The following is a 20,270-nucleotide window of genomic DNA, read 5'->3' as shown; positions in this document are numbered from 1 at the left end:
GTATACAAGTTGTCCGTTGTTACACAATAGCCCCCATTTAGCAATGGCTCACTTAGTGAAAGAACAGAAGATGTTGCCATTCCATAATTGCTGTATTTTTGATAGCATTTTATTCCTTTTCCAGTGTATATCACTGAATTTCAATTGTAGCCAGTTGACGATTCACATAACATGTAGGATATTACGCCAAATCGTGCTCTCTTTTATGCAATGTATTGCTCCCATCTGAGCCTTCCCTTGTTGGCCATCAGACATTCATCTATGCTGACGTATCTTTCTGGCACATAGCTCCGTACGGAAATTCTGTAGAATCATTTGATATACTTCCCAAATATTCTAGTTTTGGTGCAGGATGAGTAGATTCATCAAATTCTTCATTGTTTTAGAAGTGGAGATATTTCATTATGGAGGGGGGGGGGGGGGGGGGAAACAAAACGCTATTCGGACATGACCGTGCCAAAGAATGGAGTGGCAAGTAACGTACTGGTTGTCCAATTCCACTTATGCAGGGGTTTCCCCACCACTCCCTGAAGAATTATTAGGCCCAGAAATTTCCAAATGTCATCTTTGGTCACTGGTTCCCACTTTCTGCATCTTGCAAATTTCATGCATTGCCAATTGTTGCACTTTGTACCAGTTTGTCTTGGTAACTTTTTTTTTTTTTAATAACCTCATTGGACAGAACTAAATTGTAGGTATGCCAAGGGGTTGTCATGGTCAACGTCAACTTTCATACCAGGTGCTCCAGTAAATGTGAATCTTTGGGAGCGCCGTCTCATCCATACCACAGTAAGTAGAGCACCAAGTCTGTGCATCACTGAGCTCAAATCGCAGAGTTGCCGCTGTTGTCACTTTCAGTACCTGATGACGAATTTTCCCACGAATCACCATCGCTCAGTTCTTCATATAATTCCGATTCACAGTCGCTGTTTTCCAGTTCGTCTAAAAGCCCTTTTGAGCTAAAAGAACGCTTTTTGGACACCATGGACGTTCTCAATTTTCCAGGCACAAAAGTACCGTAAAACGTACAAGCAGGGCTCTGGAAGAGTCACTAGGTGAAAAGCTGGGGTGAAAAGGCTTGATATAAAATTGTAATCCTAACAGATTACACTGTATCAGGTGGTTTTATTTTGTCGTGGCGCTCACAGGGAAGGGAACCGGAAGACAGGTGCCGGTATCGGCCGGATCACACAGCGAGGACAGCGGGAGGATGGCTGGAGGACGGCGGAGGATCGCAGTGGAAGGGGAGTGCGATTGTGGGGTATTCCAGAGTGTGGCTCGGGGTTACCGCTTCTGGCACTGTATATTAACACTGAGCCACACTCAAGAATACCGCCAGGGAGGTTAAGGCTCCGTTCACATCTAGGCGTTTTGGGGCGTTTTTGGGGCGTTTTTCTGCTCTAGGATCAGCTCTCAAAACGCCCAACAAGACAAATCCTATTCATTTCAATGGCCCCTGTTCACATCTGAGCGTTTTGAAGCTGTATACAAAACGCCCAACGCTCAAAAAAGTACATGAGCTTCTTTTTGGGCAGATTACAGGCGTTTTCCATTGATCTCTATTCAATCTAAAAACGCCTGCACAAAAATCGCGGTAAAAATCGCGGTAAAATCGCGGTAAAAAACGCCGCAAAAATCGCGGTAAAATCGCGGTAAAAAACGCGCGAAAAACGCTACGCTCAGGTGTGAATGTAGCCTAAAGGATTTTTATTTTTATTTTTAAATACTGATCTACTCCGTGCAAAAGGTTTTTTTTTTTTGGCTTTTCTTTTTTTTTTTTTTTTAACCTTCATGCAAACCCTTTATCCATTTGTTTTTAAGTTTTGGTTAGGATGCAAAGGAATGAAAAACCTTGTCATGTATTTAAAGCCGTCTGTGCCCCTATTTTTAAGACTCCCTATACTTCCCTATTTCCGGTCACTGTGACCATGGCCTCTTAGGGCCCAATTCATACTTGTGTTATTTGGGACTGTAAAGTCGCATGACAAGTTGTATTTCATGATTTCCAAGAAGTACCGTTCATCTCTGTGTGACTCCGAGTCCCTGCACTACTTTGGTCTGACTTTGATGCAACTTGAGGTCCATAGACCTCAAGATTACACAGGAATTGTTTTAACTCGCGTCAAAGTTTCGTGACTTTCAGGTCACACAAGTGTGAATAGGGCCTTAAAGTGGTTGTAAAGGCAGAAGGGTTTTTTTTTTTTTTTTATCTTAATACATTCTATGCATTAGGATAAAAAAAAAAAAAAAAAAAAACCTGTGTGCAGCAGCCTCCCCAGCCCCTCCTAATACTTACCTGAGCTTATCTTGATCTAGAGATGTTGCACCAGAGACTCGGCTGTCCGGGACTCTCCCTCCTCATTGGCGGAGACCGCAGCGAAGCGCCATTGGCTCCCGCTGCTGTCAAAGACAATGAGGAGAAGGGGCCGGGCCATGGCTCTCTTTCTGAATAGATACATGGAGCTGTAGCTCAGCTCGGGTGCCCTTATAGCATGCCGCTTGCTGTGGGGGCACTCGACAGGAGGGAGAGGCTAGAAGCACCGGCAAGGGACCCGAGAAGAGATCTGTTATACAGGCGAGTATAACAGTTTTTTTATTTTAACAAAAACAAGACTTTTATATCACTTTAAGGTTGGGTACAGATGGATCAAAATTTGGATGGTTCAGTAGGGATTAGACGAATTTAGATCTGTGTGTGGCCTTCCAAGTTGGACATGTGCTGAACAGATACGCTGGAAAACTTTCAATGATCAGTGACTGCAGCCGCTGATCAGTGTATTCTGATAGCAGAGAGTCCCACTGTCAGAATACAATGTCCCAGCCTGGGACAATACTTTGTGGATGGAACAACCACCACCACTGCCATACCCAGCTTTAGAAAGGAAGTTAAAGGGAAAATTAACCTAACAGTCACAGCAAAAATATAGGATTCTGACAAATGTTCAATCTCCTCACCATATTATAAAAAAATTCAGCTTATTGAACATACAGTATTGTGGCAGCTGTAACAGTTCTTACATACACAAAGGAATGCGCACACTCATGTGATCCATCCAGCTATGTTATGCTACATGGCTGCAGAGTATGAGTGACAATACACCTGTGTCATTAGGCTCTGACTGAAGCAGCCATTCCCCAATTCCTAAGCTGTACATTACATTTGTGGCAATGACTCAGTGGGGTAGCGTTACTAAAACTGGACCACGAAAAATGTGTGCAGCTCTGCATGGTAGCCAATCCGCTTTCAACTTCAGCTTGTTCAAATAAAAGTATAGATTTAGGCTTTTTTTTTTTTTTTTTTTTAGATTTATACTTCCCTAGGTGGATGCAGCGTCAGTCCGATGCTGCATCTTTCCCCCAGGGACTCTACACTGAGAACCAAGAGATTGAACACCGCCGATCGCTCGGTTCCGACAGCTCCGAGCAGAGAGCCGCTGACTGTCAGTCACAGCTCTCTGCTCTGCCTCCTCCTCGCTCATTGGAGTGCTGGGCTGTGGAGGGGCGAGAAGCAGCCGGCTCAGGCGCTCAGCGGCTCGCTGAGAGGCTGAGCCGGGTGTTGGATCCAGATTCCATTATCACAATGACGTGGTGCCTGAACCGACATCTGTGACGTCAGCAGATAGCGGACTTCAGCCAGCTCGCTGCTGAAAACAGGTCGCAGGAGTGCAAAACTAATTGCACTCATGTGATCCATAGAAGATGTACAGCCAAACGAGCTTTGGTTATACTTCTCCTTTAAGCTTTGATAATAAAACCCGGAAGCCGATTGTTTCTATGCAGTGCTGCAGCAGATTTTGCACTCATCACTTGGCCCAAAGGCCTGGTTAACAAGGATGCGACAATCGCTCTGACTTTGGAGCACTTGTCGCATCAAAAGTCAAACCCCATTCAGTGTAATGGAACCGGTCTAATCAGTGCGAGTCACTCAGACTTCAAAAAAGGTTCCTGCAGTACTTTTGGTCAGACTTGCATTGACTTCTGTTAAAGAAGCCGCATGCAAGTCGTGCCAAAGTCACGCTGGGGTCCAACTTCACCCTGTTAACCCGGTCTTAGTAAATAACACCCTCCACCCCCCACGTGCTGGAACAAACTCACCCAGTGCCCAGGGCAAAGATGCCAAAATGCGCCCCCCTTCATTATGTGCAAGCTTATGAGGAGGAGGGGGGGGGGGGGGAGCACAGCCCGCACCACCTCCTGGCTCTCTCTCAAAGCAAAAAAAAAAAAATGTATGCATGCATGTATCGTAGGGCTAGCATGACTGGGAGGCTGGGTAATCAGGGAGAGATAGGGTTAACTAGGTATTGTTTGGTCACTTACCCAATTATTGGTGGTTTTCAGCAGGGAGGGGGGTCTTTCCAAGAGGTTTTGGACAGTTTCGAGCATCTGGTGAAGCGGGGGGGGGGGGGGGGTGTGGACATTACCACCCGCCCCTGCACTGGATCTGTTCATATGTATATGGTCTTCATGACCAGCGTTTGGGATCTTTGGAGAAGTTTTAAAAAACCTGCTGTGCTTATCAATTTAGGGTCCCATCTAAGGTATGGAGTCACCTGTGGAATGCAAACTAATGGTGGGTTAACTGGTAGGTATCTGCAGAATGTTGAGGTCGTCCCCAAGCCGGTGTGGTGCGGCTGAGGACCGTGTAGGTTGTTACACAGATACAAAGTGGATAATTGATACTTGGTGCCTCCAAAGATCAACAACCTTACGTTTCTTGTTATTGTATTATTTTGGTTCCCGTTTTAAAGAATGTTTTTTTATATTTTGTTATTGGTTTAATAAATGGCCGCTACAACCAATTTTACTCTTAAATTGTGTCGTGGTATTTTTTGCAGGTAGTTGGGGTAAAAGTAGTGGGGTTGGTCATCGGTTATTATTAGGAGGGTGAGGATTACATCTGTGGTGCCTTAGTCATGATGCTGCTGTCACTACTCCTGTCGGCCTTCTATTAGAAGGAACTTGTAACACCCACAATCCCTACAATACACGATACCCCCAGGGCAGCCACCCCTATGTCCCGGCCTTGCCCCCCATGTATACATTCAGCGTCACTGCCCCAAACTACTAACATATGCCACAGGAGTTATAAGAAAGCATTTTCCATCACAGCGTAATCACAGGAATTGATTTGCTTTAGAATGGACAAAATGACTCACCGCGAGATTCTAGAACCTCTACAAGCTGCTTGAGGATGTTCCATTGCTTCTTCAGGCTGCCTGTAAACCCAGCATCTGCCACCCGGGTAGGTCTTGCACGTCCACCACCACGCTTGTTCAACCCCGAGGAATCCTGGGTAAAATCAAAGTTTCAAAAGGATACACAGTACACAATCACAGGTCAGGGCAAACAGTAGTGGTCACTTTTGATGTAGTGATAAGGCCCTGTATATATTCGATCCAACCTACACATTCACCTTAACCCAAGTTAGACCTTTTTCACATCCGTGGGGGGGGGGTGTTCAGTGCACTCCTGTGCAGGAAGTCGCGTTGAGTATCCAGCCATTGATCCCAATCAAATATCTATATAGGCACAGACCGTGTGAGTTCAGGACCTGCACCCATAAGGATTTCAAAATTGGAAGCAGCGTCTGTCCATGCAGTTGCTGCATCCCAATTGACATGAATTGGACTGCCTGTACAGGGATGCCTAGGACACCTGTGCATCTCTATGGAGGTGGCCACGTCCCTCATGCGGTTGCACGCTGTAGTACACCCTGTGTGAACAAGGCCTCAATCTTTCCACAACCCCCAAAAAAAAATTTCTTATACCACAATCTATAGCAACCACCATCATTGTGTTGAGGTGTACTGGCAAGGAGCTCTGGGGTGGCATATAACACAAACCACATATTGCAGTTCGCATCTTAAGTTGTAGTAATATGCAGTAAAAATGTTGTGCGGTAAATGAGGCCACTCTGTAAATGAATGCTTTGAGTCCCGGTTCACACATATGCGATGCGGGTACCCTGTGAATCCACTGCGGGTTCCCACATCGCATTCAAATCACAGGCAGTTCACACTGCCACATGCGAATCGCTGGGGGTGTCAATACAAAGTTAACACCACCCCCAGATCAGTTTGCATATCGCAGTGCGAACTGTCAGTTTGGACATGAATCGGATCGCATAGGTGTGAGCACCCATGCGATCGGATTCTGGTGCGGACGCAAAAAAAGCGTCCTGTGCATACGGTGTCCGAATGCGATGTGAATTCAATTATACAATTTGTATGGCTGAATTTGCATCGCAGACATCCCATGTGATTTGCAAGGCAGTGCGCTGCGAATCACATGCGATGTCTGTCATCGCAGATAAGTGAACCGACACTCAGGGAATTGGGGGGGGGGGGTGCACATTTTTGGATCTTAAATGGACACTGAAATGAGGGCGACTGTTAAATCTTGGTTAGACTGCTGAAGTCTAATAAAGCCCAAAATTTAAGGGTTTATTTATAAAAGAAACATTTGCATAGCAGACCATTCATCAAAACTGCCTGAAATATTTGTTCTCTGCGTATGGGGCAAAATCCATTGTGCTCAGGCTACAGTCTCTACAGATCGAGAATGTGGAAAGGTGAAAATGCTGCATTATGACCACTAGATGGCACTGAATACCATAGCAAGAAGTATCTGCATCTCTGCTCCATCTAGTGGTCATATTGTGGTATTTTCCATATTCACACATTCTAAATCGTCAAGAGAATATAACCAGAGAACATTTAAACTTTGCCTATCCGCACAGAACAAATTTACATGCAGTTTCGATGGACAGACCATTTTTTTTTCTCTACATAAACCCCTTAATGTAGTAGCACAAGATACTACAGTGTTGCCATAGAGTATTGCATCTCAGATAATGCAGATACTGAACAATGCAGGCTACATGTACCAGTGCCTGAGGCTGGGGAAGGTCATATAGTGACTCATATCTAGAATGAGTTTGAGACCTGCACATGTCCCTCCCAGACAAATGGAGGGGTTTGTAGAAGCAGGATTATACAAGCATGGTAAGCAGGTAGAAAGGAGTGTGAAATATTACCTCCAGGACCCCTCTGCCCAGGATCCCCTCATGTCTGCTGAGAATGCTCCGCACTTCCCTCTTCATCTGTTCATGGAACTTCTTCAACTCTGTATTCTCAGACACAACATCACGGATATTTCTGTCCGCTGTCCCGGATGAGCGAAACATAGCGATCCCACACCCCTAAGGGCAAAAACTACATCATAGTACTATATCAGTACATGCGTTTAATTCATCTCAGGACAGGAACACTCATCACAAAACATCTGTAATATCTTATTACAGTAACCCGGCTCCTGAGTGTCCTATTACCCCTGTAATATCTTATTACAGTAATCCAGCTCCTGAGTGTCCTATTACCCCTGTAATATCTTATTACAGTAATCCAGCTCCTGAGTGTCTTATTACCCCTGTAATATCTTATTACAGTAACCCAGCTCCTGAGTGTCCTATTACCCCTGTAATATCTTATTACAGTAATCCAGCTCCTGAGTGTCCTATTACCCCTGTAATATCTTATTACAGTAACCCTGCTCCTGAGTGTCCTATTACCCCTGTAATATCTTATTACAATAACCCGGCTCCTGAGTGTCCTATTACCCCTGTAATATCTTATTACAATAACCCGGCTCCTGAGTGTCCTATTACCCCTGTAATATCTTATTACAGTATCCCAGCTCCTGAGTGTCCTATTACCCCTGTAATATCTTATTACAGTATCCCAGCTCCTGAGTGTCTTATTACCCTGTAATATCTTATTACAGTAACCCGGCTCCTGAGTGTCCTATTACCCCTGTAATTTCTTATTACAGTAACCCAGCTCCTGAGTGTCTTATTACCCCTGTAATATCTTATTACAGTAACCCAGCTCCTGAGTGCCCTATTACCCCTGTAATTTATTATACTAACCCAGCTCCTGAGTGTCCTATTACCCCTCTAATATCTTATTACAGTAACCCAGCTCCTGAGTGTCTTATTACCCCTGTAATATCTTATTACAGTAACCCGGCTCCTGAGTGTCCTATTACCCATGTAATATCTTATTACATTAACCCAGCTCCTGAGTGTCCTATTACCCCTATAATATCTTATTACACTAACCCAGCTCCTGAGTGTCCTATTACCCCTATAATATATCTTATTACAGTAACCCGGCTCCTGAGTGTCCTATTACCCCTGTAATATCTTATTACAGTAACCCGGCTCCTGAGTGTCTTATTACCCCTGTAATATCTTATTACAGTATCCCAGCTCCTGAGTGTCTTATTACCCCTGTAATATCTTATTACAATAACCCGGCTCCTGAGTGTCCTATTACCCCTGTAATATCTTATTACAATAACCCGGCTCCTGCGTGTCCTATTACCCCTGTAATATCTTATTACACTAACCCAGCTCCTGAGTGCCCTATTACCCCTGTAATTTATTATACTAACCCAGCTCCTGAGTGTCCTATTACCCCTCTAATATCTTATTACAGTAACCCAGCTCCTGAGTGTCTTATTACCCCTGTAATATCTTATTACAGTAACCCGACTCCTGAGTGTCCTATTACCCCTGTAATTTATTATACTAACCCAGCTCCTGAGTGTCCTATTACCCCTCTAATATCTTATTACAGTAACCCAGCTCCTGAGTGTCTTATTACCCCTGCAATATCTTATTACAGTAACCCAGCTCCTGAGTGTCTTATTACCCTGTAATATCTTATTACAGTAACCCGGCTCCTGAGTGTCCTATTACCCCTGTAATTTCTTATTACAGTAACCCAGCTCCTGAGTGTCTTATTACCCCCGTAATATCTTATTACAGTAACCCGGCTCCTGAGTGTCCTATTACCCATGTAATATCTTATTACACTAACCCAGCTCCTGAGTGTCCTATTACCCCTATAATATCTTATTACAGTAACCCAGCTCCTGAGTGTCCTATTACCCCTATAATATCTTATTACAGTAACCCAGCTCCTGAGTGTCCTATTACCCCTGTAATAGATCTTATTACAGTAACCCGGCTCCTGAGTGTCCTATTACCCCTGTAATATCTTATTACAGTAACCCGGCTCCTGAGTGTCCTATTACCCCTGTAATATCTTATTACAGTAACCCAGCTCCCGAGTGTCCTATTACCCCCTGTAATATCTTATTACAGTAACCCAGCTCCTGAGTGTCCTATTACCCCCTGTATTATCTTATTACAGTAACCCAGCTCCTGAGTGTCCTATTACCTCTGTAATATCTTATTACAGTAACCCAGCTCCTGAGTGTCCTATTACCCCTGCAATATCTTATTACAGTAACCCAGCTCCCGAGTGTCCTAGCATCCTTTAAGTGCCACAGTTCTGTGTTCTGAAGAAGACTATAAATACAATTACACAGTACAATAAAATATTCAAATCCATAGAGTATACAAGTAATATATAAACAAATAGGTTATCATCCCAAGGACACTATATAGTAAACACAGACAATGCTTATATTTTCATAAGCACACAGTTTATACATCCAAACACCACCTCATACTACTCTGTCTCCACCTAGTGGTCAGCTGGAGTATGCAGCATATTTCCTAGCATGGTGGAGTGAAGGTGTGTTGTATTACTCCAGAAGTAAGAGTATAGCAGACAGGCGACTTTTAGTAGGTCAGTCAGAATACTTAAATCATGGTAGAATATCTTTGCTTCACCTTACTTTGAATCTGAGCTACTAAAAAGGACATTTAAAGGTGTGAAATGTCAATCTGCCATGAAGCCACCAATTGTGAAGCAAAGTGATGGGACAACTCTCTTGATACAGGGGCCACACCTAAGGCCACAATATATACAAATATACTTTTCAGGGTTTCCTGAGACATGAAACATGTTTAAAGAGTTCTTCAGGGCTAGAAAGGCTGCACCCACCCAGCACAGATAATGCTTGTCATTTTTTTTTTTTTTGACCATCTGTGCCCCATTTTTCCCCTTCACTTCCTATCCCATAGCCAAAACAGGATGTGGTAGAAAATCCATCCAAGGTGAGACCCTAGTTGTCACCAGAACTAGTGTCCCCATTGGAAGATTTCCCCTCTATTCCTGTTCTGGTGTCAACCCACAATTTGGGAATTTTCTTCACTTTTAGTGATGATGGTAAGCAGGACAAAGAAAGAACGTGAATCTCCATAACAGGGACTCAGACAGTAATAAAAACCCATCAAATCTAACCCCTCTCCACTGTTTTCAAACCTATTGAAAAAAGTAAAAAAAGGAGGGCTTTTGCCCTTGGTTACACTTTAAGTCACTTTATATTAACGTCTTGGACATAGCAGGAGCCAATCTGCGGGCCCGCCAGACCGGATATCTGCTGGAACCCGCCGATCGTTCCCAAAATGTAAACCAAGCAGGTCACTGTTCTGTTAGTAGGGAAGACAGAGATCTTGTGTTTCTGCTAAGCTCTGTCTTCCCCCAGTCAAAGCACCCTAAAACAGTTAGCAAGCACCCCATAGGGACACATTTAACCCTTTGATCACCACTAATGTTAACCCCTTCCCCGCCAGTATCGTAGAACAGTAACAGTGCATATTTTTTAGCACTGATCACTGTAAGGGCTCTTTCACACGGGCGATCTGATCAGATCCGCCTGTCAGTTTTTTAGGCGGATCTGATCAGATCCTCCATGCAGCTCTATGGGGCAGCGGATGTCAGCGGAGACACCTCCGCTGACACCCGCTGCCATCCGTATCCGATCCTGTCCGTGAAATCTGGACGGATGGAAACCCTATTTTTCCATCCGTTCAGGGATCGGATGAGAGCGGACAGGCGGTCCGCTCTCATCCGATCCCCCATAGAGAGCAGCGGGGGCTGTGACACCTCCCTCTCCGCACTGCAAGCGGAGACGGAGCGGTCATCCGCGGGCTCAGCGGATCGATCCCCGGTGAGCAGCACAGATCCCGTGTGAAAGAGCCCTAATGGGGTCACTGGTCCCCAAAAAAGAATCAAAAAGTGTCGCTAAGTGTTCAATTTGTACACCGCAATGTCACAGTAATGCAATAAGTCGCTGATCACCACCATTACTGGTAAAAAATAAATTAAAATTCCATAAAAACATCCCAGTTTGGAGACGCTAAAACTTTTGCGCAAACCAATCAATATAGGCCTGTTGAGGATTTTATTTTACCAAATATATCACATCACAATATATATTGGCCTAACCTGATGAAGAAATTGGTTTTACATTTTTTATTGGATAGGTTTTAGAGCAGAATATACATACACACATATATAATAATAATAATAATAATAATAAATAATTTTTTTTTTCAATTGTCGGTCCTTTTTGGTTTATAGTGCAATAAAATAAACCACAGGAGGAGATTAAATACCACCAAAAGAAAGCTCTATTTGTGGAAGAATAAAAAAAAAAGGACATACATTTTGTGTACAGCATCGCACGACTGCACAATTGTCAGTTAACACAATGCAGTGCCATATCGCAAAAAAAAAAAAAAAATGGCTTGATCAGGAGGGGGGGGGGGGGGGGTTGGGGCGTAGGTAAAGCTGAAGTGGGTAAAAAAAAGACTCCAGATTCAATCTCAATCTATCTCTAATACACATATAATTTCATACCACATTATACAAAGATTATTCTGGGCCTTACCGCTTTTGTTGATTGTAAGCTCTTTGGATCACAGTTCTACTGATCAACAGGAACCACTTTGGTATAGCACACATGTGCTTTTCCAGCATAAAAACACAACAGATGGATTTGTCTTAAGCCACACCCACTGCAGGTCAGGTGGTATATAACATGCACACCTGATTGTCTAGGTAGGTCAGGTGATCCTTGTTAATTGATGACATTTCTCATTGGGTTTTCTTTGTAAAGTGAAACCTCACCGCATTCACCAAGTGCACGACCCGGGCAACGTTTCTTGCAAAGTGAAGAGCCTTTTTGTCTTTAATAATAAAACCCCTTTGAATCTGGTCTCATTCAGATCTGACTGGCATCAGTGCTGTGTGCAGAAGGTGTTTGACAAGCGTGCAAGAGCATGGGCGCTGCCCTCTGTGTGCGCTGCCCTGTGCATCCGCTTCCTGCACGCCTGATTTTACCATGCATCTGTGTCCATGGGGCCCCTGCGCCTGCATCCACTTCTATAGGACAGCTGCATGTGGCTCGAGGCGCATGCAGGCATGAAAACAAACGCCTAATGCGCGCAGTATAGGTGCCAGCAACTGTTTGAATGAGGCCTTAGCAGCCGCCACCTTATAGGTCCTATGCTGAGCAACTGCCCTGCTGCATAGTGAGTACAGAAAGGCCATCACTTGGCATAGGAACCATTCTGAGAACACATTTTTATCAATGAATACTAGGCATTCCCTGATTGGATGAGGTGGAGATCATGAGATTACCCCCCCCCCCCTCCAATCACAGAACACTTTTCTTCATCACCCACTTCTGGACCGGAAGATTTTCCCCCCCTAATGACCAGGCCATTTTTTGCGATTCGGCACTGCGTTCCTTTAACGAACAATTGCGTGGTCGTGCGACGCTGTACCTATATAAAATTGATGTCCTTTTTTTCCCACAAATAGAGCTTTCTTTTGGTGGTATTTGATCACCTGTGCGATTTTTATTTTTTGCGCTATAAACAAAAAAGAACAATTCTGAAAAAAAAAACAATATTTTTCACTTTCTGCAAGATAACATTCCCCCCAATAAAAAAATGTAAAAATCTAAATTTTTTAACATTTTAGGCCAATTTTTATTCTGCTACATATTTTTGGTAAACAAAAAATTGGAATAATCGTATTTTAATTGGTTTACGCAAAAGTTATCGCGTCTACAAACTACGGGAAAGATTTATGTCATTTTTATTTTTTTGTTTTTTTTTTACTAGTAATGGCGATGATCAGTGATTTTTAGCGGGGCTGCGATATTGCGGCGGACAGATCGGAGCCCTAACTGACATTTTTGACACTTTTGGGGGGGTCAGTGACATTACTACAGTAATCAGTGCTAAAAATATGCACAGTTACTGTACTAATGACACTGGCAGGAAAGGGGTTAACACTGTAAGTGATCAAGGGGTTAAATGAGTACCTAGGTTAATCACTTGCTGACCGCCCACAGTACATTTACTGCGGCAGTCAGCCCCTCCTGGGGAAAGCGATGTAGTACAACGTCGCTCACCCAGGAGCCTGTAGGGGGCGAGCGCACGCCCCCGGAGGCGCGCTCCCGCCCCTGCACATTCACGGTCATCCCCGCGCGTGTGACCAGCGGCTCCGAAGTCCGCCGGTCACTTGCGATCTCCCGCTGGAGAGGGAGAAAGGCAGGCGGCTGATGTAAACACAGCCGCCTGTCATTCTCCCTGGTGTAACTGCAGAGACTATACAATTCTGCTATGTAAGATTGTATGTCTCTGTGATTACATCACAAGCCACTCCCCTTTACAGTTAGAATCACGCCCCTAGGGACACACTTAACCCCTAGATCACTAATAAAGTTAATCCCTTCCCTGCCAGTGTCATTTTTACAGTAACAGTGCATATTTATAGCACTGATTACTGCAGTAATGTCACTGGTACCCCCAAAAGTGTCAAAAATGTCAGTTAGGGGTCCGATCTGTCCGCCGCAATGTCGCAGTCCCGCAAAAAAAAATCGCAGATCGCCGCAATTACTAGTTAAAAAAAAAAACAATAAAAATGACATAAATCTTTCCCGTATTTAGTAAACGCAATAACTTTTGTGCAAACCAATCAAAATACGCTTGTGACAGAACCCACTGTCACTGTGTGTTTTGGAGGGGACTGTGCGCAAGCCTCCTACCGACAGACTATGAGCCAGAAGCTACTGGAGTTTGGCGCTGCAGCCTTTTGACTTTACCATCCACTACTGCCCTGGGAAGCAACGCCGACGAATTATCCAGGCAAACAGATATTGACTCTTTTTGGGATTTGTTACCCGACTAATTCAGGCACAGACCAGTTGGAGGTCTAGTACCTGGATTAGTCTACCTTTGGGGGGGGAAGAGATGTGACGGTACTAGCCGTCACTATGGGTGACGGATCACCCTGTCCCTGGATTGTAAACCCCTTTGTGTCATTTTCTTATGAGTTTGGGACATTGCATTTTATTTTCCCTTTATTCATCCTCTGAACAACTGACTCATGGCATTGAGTTAATGTAATGTAATGTTACAACCCATCCCCCCCCCCTCCTGTTTCTGTGTCTAAGTGTGTGGATTCATGGCAGACAATGGTCTGAGTTGGAGACATCTCTCCGCAGGGGGTGTGTATTAAGACTGCATGTTTCAAATGTACAAATGTTCAGTTCTCATTGGTTGGTTCCCTTCCCCCCCTTCTGTGGAAAGGCTAAGGGGAGTTTCCCTAACTGTATGTAAAACTGTTGTCTTGGAATGTAATAAACAGTTTAAGCTCTGCATGTTTAACCCTCAACACCTGTGTGGATTGTCTCGTGATTGAGGGGTTAAGGGCTGGATATGGCTTCTCCGCAGGCTGTGGGTGCGTTTGGAGGACAGGAGACACAGATTCGGCGGATGTGCCCAGCTGGGGTACAAAGATCCGTCACATTGGTGGCAGTGGTGGGATGTCTCCTGAAGTCCAGGACATCCAAACCACCACCAGGATTCAAGATCTGGGCAGCTGCCGAGGAGTGATACGGGGACCAGCCAGCATGAGAGCGGAGTTCGGGAGGAGGCTGCAAGGCATGCGGAAGCAACATCGGGGACCAGCGACAGAGCACACTAGGCTCGGCTGGGAGGATGTGATCCGCCGGCAACTCTGGCATGAGGCGCTAAGCCACGAGCGGCACCATCAGGGGAAGATCCTTCCCTCCTCCACAGAGATGTACCGGAAGCAGTACCGTGCGCGAGAGGTGTTCCTGAGGGAACGACCGCGAGATGAAGGGAAGACGGAGCTCGGAAGATTGGTCCAGGGGGAAATGAGGCTGGACGCCAGCTACAGAGCCCTCCGGTGGTTCGCGGCTCAACTGTGGCCAGGTACAGCAGATGGCAGCCCAACAGAAGGCGTTGGCTATGGCGGCGTGGGGCTGCTCCATCAAAAAATGTACGGAGACCCAGACTTTGGGAGCGATGAGGAGTGGCGGCTGGAACACATTCTGGATTTCCGAGATGAGGTGCTGGACCTCCCCGACGAGGCGTGTGACCTGGAGGAATTGGAGTTCCTGGTTGAGCAGGAATGGGAGCTCGAGATTGCCTACAAGCGGCTGTTTGACGGTGATCAGCAGCCTGGCATGGCTCCCGTTGCCTGGGACTGTCCGAGAGAAATAGCAGACAGTCACGAAGATGAGAAGCAAATGGGGCCAGGGGTGACCCTGCGTTTTCCCGTACTAACTGCAATGGAAGAAGCAGCGATGATACAGAGGGCACTGCGAGCGCTAGAATGCCGGAACGCACCGGAGGTCCACCAGGCAGCGAGACAAGCTAATAGCATGAAGGTCTCAGAAGGGGGAGTTGAGACAGGCGCTGGAAGGCTGGGAAATGGTGATCAGCAGCAAGTCCAGAGTATCTCATCTGGTGCCCCAGCAGAAGCATTGGCTACAGGGCAGAGTGCCCCTGGCATCTGCCCAGCATCAGAAAAAGAGTTGGATCCGGAGAGTCTGAGAGAGGATCTGCGTGAGCTGTTTTCCCAACAGCAGATACCCCCACCGGGAGTAGAGGAAGCAATTCTCCCTCCCCAACAATTGGACACTACCCCAGTGTTTATCGCCCCAGCAGAAGTGCTGGCTACAGGGCAGAGTGCTCCTGGCATCTGCCCAGCATCAGAAAAAGAGTTGGATCCGGAGAGTCTGAGAGAGGATCTGCGTGAGCTGTTTTCCCAACAGCAGATATCCCCACCGGGAGTAGAGGAAGCAATTCTCCCTCCCCAGCAATTGGACACTACCCCAATGTTCATCCCCCCAGCAGAAGCGCTGGCTACAGGACAGAGCGCTGATGGTCTCTGCCCAGCATCAGAACCAGAGATGAAGAATCCGGAAGACAGTCCCTGCAAGATACCTTCTCAGCGGCTCGTAACTACACCAGGAGAAAAGCAAGTACCTTTTTCTCCCCAAATGCATAGCCCTACCAGCCTACATTCCCTACCAGCGGAAGCACTGGCATCAGGGCAGAGAATTATTCAGCTCCCCCCAATATCTGCAACCCTGCCCTGGATCAGAGGAGTGCAGACAGCTGTTCCCACTCTGCAGCGGCTGTTTTTATTCATGGGAGACCCTATGTGCGGTGTTGCTCCCCAGCGCCAGAGTCGTTCTTTTACTTTTCCTGGTTGCCTGGGGTGGAAGTTTGTGACTAACGCAGGTCCAGACCAGTTGAGGGTCAGGAACCTCGTTAGCCTGTTTTTAAAAGGGGAGAAATGTGACAGAACCCACTGTCACTGTGTGTTTTGGAGGGGACTGTGCGCAAGCCTCCTACCGACAGACTATGGGCCAGAAGCTACTGGAGTTTGGCGCTGCAGCCTTTTGACTTTACCATCCACTACTGCCCTGGGAAGCAACGCCGACGAATTATCCAGGCAAACAGATATTGACTCTTTTTGGGATTTGTTACCCGACTAATTCAGGCACAGACCAGTTGGAGGTCTAGTACCTGGATTAGTCTACCTTTGGGGGGGGAAGAGATGTGACGGTACTAGCCGTCACTATGGGTGACGGATCACCCTGTCCCTGGATTGTAAACCCCTTTGTGTCATTTTCTTATGAGTTTGGGACATTGCATTTTATTTTCCCTTTATTCATCCTCTGAACAACTGACTCATGGCATTGAGTTAATGTAATGTAATGTTACAACCCATCCCCCCCCCCCTCCTGTTTCTGTGTCTAAGTGTGTGGATTCATGGCAGACAATGGTCTGAGTTGGAGACATCTCTCCGCAGGGGGTGTGTATTAAGACTGCATGTTTCAAATGTACAAATGTTCAGTTCTCATTGGTTGGTTCCCTTCCCCCCCTTCTGTGGAAAGGCTAAGGGGAGTTTCCCTAACTGTATGTAAAACTGTTGTCTTGGAATGTAATAAACAGTTTAAGCTCTGCATGTTTAACCCTCAACACCTGTGTGGATTGTCTCGTGATTGAGGGGTTAAGGGCTGGATATGGCTTCTCCGCAGGCTGTGGGTGCGTTTGGAGGACAGGAGACACAGATTCGGCGGATGTGCCCAGCTGGGGTACAAAGATCCGTCACAACGCTTATTGCGATTTTTTTACCAAACATATGTAGCAGAAAACAAATTGGCCTAAAATGTTAAAAAATTTTGATTTTTACATTTTTTTTGGGGAATTTCATATAAAAAAATTTGAAAAATATTGTTATTTTTTTCAAAATTGACGCTATTTTTTTTTGTTTATAGCGCAAAAAATAAAAATCGCACAGGTGATCAAATACCACCAAAAGAAAGCTCTGTTTGTGGGAAAAAAAGGACGTCAATTTTATTTGTGTACAGTGTTGCACGACCGCGCAATTGTGAGTTAAAGTCACGCAATGCTGAATCGCAAAATAGGCCCTGGTCTTTGAGCAGCCAAATCCTCCGGGGCTTAAGTGGTTAAATGTGTTTCTAACTGTATGGGGCGGGGCTTATGGAATGACCATAGAGACCTGTGATCCTACATAGAAGGATCACAGGAGCTCTGTGATCATTCCAGAGAGAAGAATGGTCAGCTGTGTTTACAACAGTTGGCCGTTTTTCTCTCTCAGTGGGGAGCGATCGCGGGTGGCAGGCAGCAATCGGAGCTGCCTGCCCCGTGCATCAGAGTCCCCGCTGCCGAGTGGGGGCGGGAGCGCTCGTCCCCTAGCTGCAGGCGCGTGCCCGACGTAGGTCTACGTCGGTTCGTGCAGGAGGGCCAGCCTGCCGCAGTAAATCGGTGGCGGGCGGTCCGGAAGTAGTTAAGAAAATGCAAAGTGTTCTCTGAATGCACCTATGCCGAGCAAGCAACTCCCCCTGTGGCTAGCATGCTGGGCATGGGATCCAGAAGGCACTGGTTGCACAGGAACGCAAATCTCATCAGATCCCCTGCTGATCACGACGGAGTCATCCCCGTGTGGGAGGGGCCTAAGAACAAAACCTTTATTTTTTCGTTTTGGATAAAGAGGGATTTGAACCCCTGTCCGTTTTTTAATTCCTGTCTGTGCCCCCATTAGGGAAATTCACCCTCTCTATTTGTCCTGCTTATCCTTATCAATGAAAATAAAAGAAAATCCTACATTTTGGGTTGACGTCAGAACACTAATAGTGGGGAAAAGTCTTCCAATGGGGAAACTAATTCTGGTGACCGGGAGGACCCTAATGGATTCCCTTAAACATTCTACATCCAGAGGGTTACCCTTTTACATCTGAATCCACAGAGTTCCCCTTTACATCAGAGTACACAGAGTTTCCCCTTTTACATCTGAATCCACAGAGTTCCCCTTTGACAGCTGAATCCACAGAGTTCCCTTACGCTGTAAGGGGGGGACTCTGCAGACTCTGATGTAAGGGAGAACTCTGGGGACTCTGACTTAAGGGATGCTCTGGGAACCCTGAATTAAGGGGGAACACTAAAAACCCTGATGTATGGAGAGGACTCTGATGTAAGGGGGAACTCTGCAGCCTCTGGTGTAAAGGGGAACTCTGAGAGCCCTGATTTGCCTTAGTGTACTCACTCAGAGGCAGAAGAGAGAAGAGGGGAGGGGGGAGACTTCAGTCACAGAAAGGGATGGATGGTGAGCTCACTCATCCCTTGGCAGTAAGCACTTCTCATCCAGATGTATCTGCTTCTGCCGGGCTTGAAATTTCCCACCCCCATTTCCCTTTTCTTAATGCAGAGTGCCGGAGATTGGACTGTGGGCAGACTGTCTGTGTGTGTTGGGGGGGGGGGGGGGACTGTTAGTGCTGGCTTTGGGCAATGTTAAACAGAGTGTAGTCCATAGTCTGAATAATGTGTCCAGGTTTCTGGTGATCTGACACCAGGGCGCATTATTTAAAACCCAAACTGTCCGGGTGAATCCCGGACAGGTGACAACCCTAAGTGGAAGTGCTAACCACTTAGCCACTGTGACACTAGTTGGGAAAAGGTTAACATCGATGGGCAATCAAGGGGTTAACTGTGTGGCCAACAATGTGTGTAATATGTGCTGCTTTTACTTATTAACCTGGCTGCTTTTTCTCCCTGCTTTTCGGGGAGAAGCAACAGACAGATCGCTGTTCCCTGTGCACAGGGCTCTGTGTGTTTGTAAACACAGAACACTGTGCGTGATTAGACAGAGCCGTGACTGTGTGACTGTGCCTGTACCTGCCGCCCCCCTCACTGTATATTTACTGTAAACGGTCACCAAGTGGTCAAATTGCAGGGATTTCCTCTCACTTCCTGTTTTAGATGGGACAGGAAGTGAGGGGAAATCTCCGCAATGGGATTGCAAAAAAGGCAGAGGTTATAACCCTCCCTTACTCTATCCAAAGTGACAAAAAAAAAAAAAAATGCCTTAAATTTTACTTTAGAGCCCTCAGCCGCATGTGTATGGCGGTAGTGTGGCAAACCACGACACGCATTGTACACATTATGGATTAGACTCTACTAGGCCCCAAGTTTCCCTAGTGAAAGCACAGTATTAAAAACCAGAGAGACTTCCTAACCGCTCATCTATTAACCACTTCATCTTCATTGCTGCGCTCTGGCAAAAAGACAGCTACAGTGCATCATTTTTATTCTGGGAGGAAGTCCATGGATCTCCTCCCAGAACCATGCACCCCCCCCCCCCCCCCACGCGCACCCTGCCCATCATTCGGACACAACTGATCACAGATCGTGGCAAAGGGACAAACACAGCGGCTCTTTACCATGTGATCAGTGTCCAATCACATGTTAACACACTTGCCGTTTATCGGCAAGGAAATTGGAGCAGGAAACCTGCAAGTGTGAAAGGGGACATGTACACAGTTAATCAGTGCCACTCCATCAGTGCCAATCAGTGCTGCCATCAGTGTCGCCTACCATTGCCCATTAGTGCCTCCTCATCAATGCCACCTATAAGTGCTTCCTATTAGTGCCTCCTCATCAGTGCAGCTTATCAGTGTCCATCTTTGTCGCCTATTAGGGTCCATCAGTGCCGCCTATCATTGCCCATCAGTGCTGCCTATTAGTGCTGATCAGTGCTGCCTATTAGTGCCATGCCGCCTATCATTGCCCATGAGTGTCTCCTCATCAGTGCCACCTATCAGTGCTACCTTTTAGTGATCAGTGCTGCCTATCAGTCCCCATAAGTGCCGTGCCGCCT

At 46.1% G+C, this 20,270-nt stretch overlaps 1 protein-coding gene across 1 annotated transcript in view; it reads right to left on the bottom strand.

The window, feature by feature from the left end:
* LOC309551987 (uncharacterized protein) overlaps positions 1-7,186 on the bottom strand; it is a gene marked incomplete at both ends in the record, with an annotated part of 31,222 nt that extends 24,036 nt beyond the window's left edge. The window contains 2 exons of the mRNA XM_082252730.1: positions 5,157-5,289; positions 7,037-7,186. Of these exons, the coding sequence (XP_082108856.1) occupies positions 5,157-5,289; positions 7,037-7,186 (283 nt within the window). The remainder of the gene's footprint in view (positions 1-5,156; positions 5,290-7,036) is intronic.
* Positions 7,187-20,270: the final 13,084 nt, after the last annotated feature.

This window comes from Pelophylax lessonae (assembly GCF_965119305.1).
Source record: "Pelophylax lessonae genome assembly, chromosome: 4".
In the NCBI taxonomy this organism is placed as follows: Eukaryota; Metazoa; Chordata; class Amphibia; order Anura; family Ranidae; genus Pelophylax; species Pelophylax lessonae.
The sequence above is the reverse complement of the archived record's forward strand: the minus strand, read 5'-3'. Positions and strand labels throughout refer to the sequence as shown.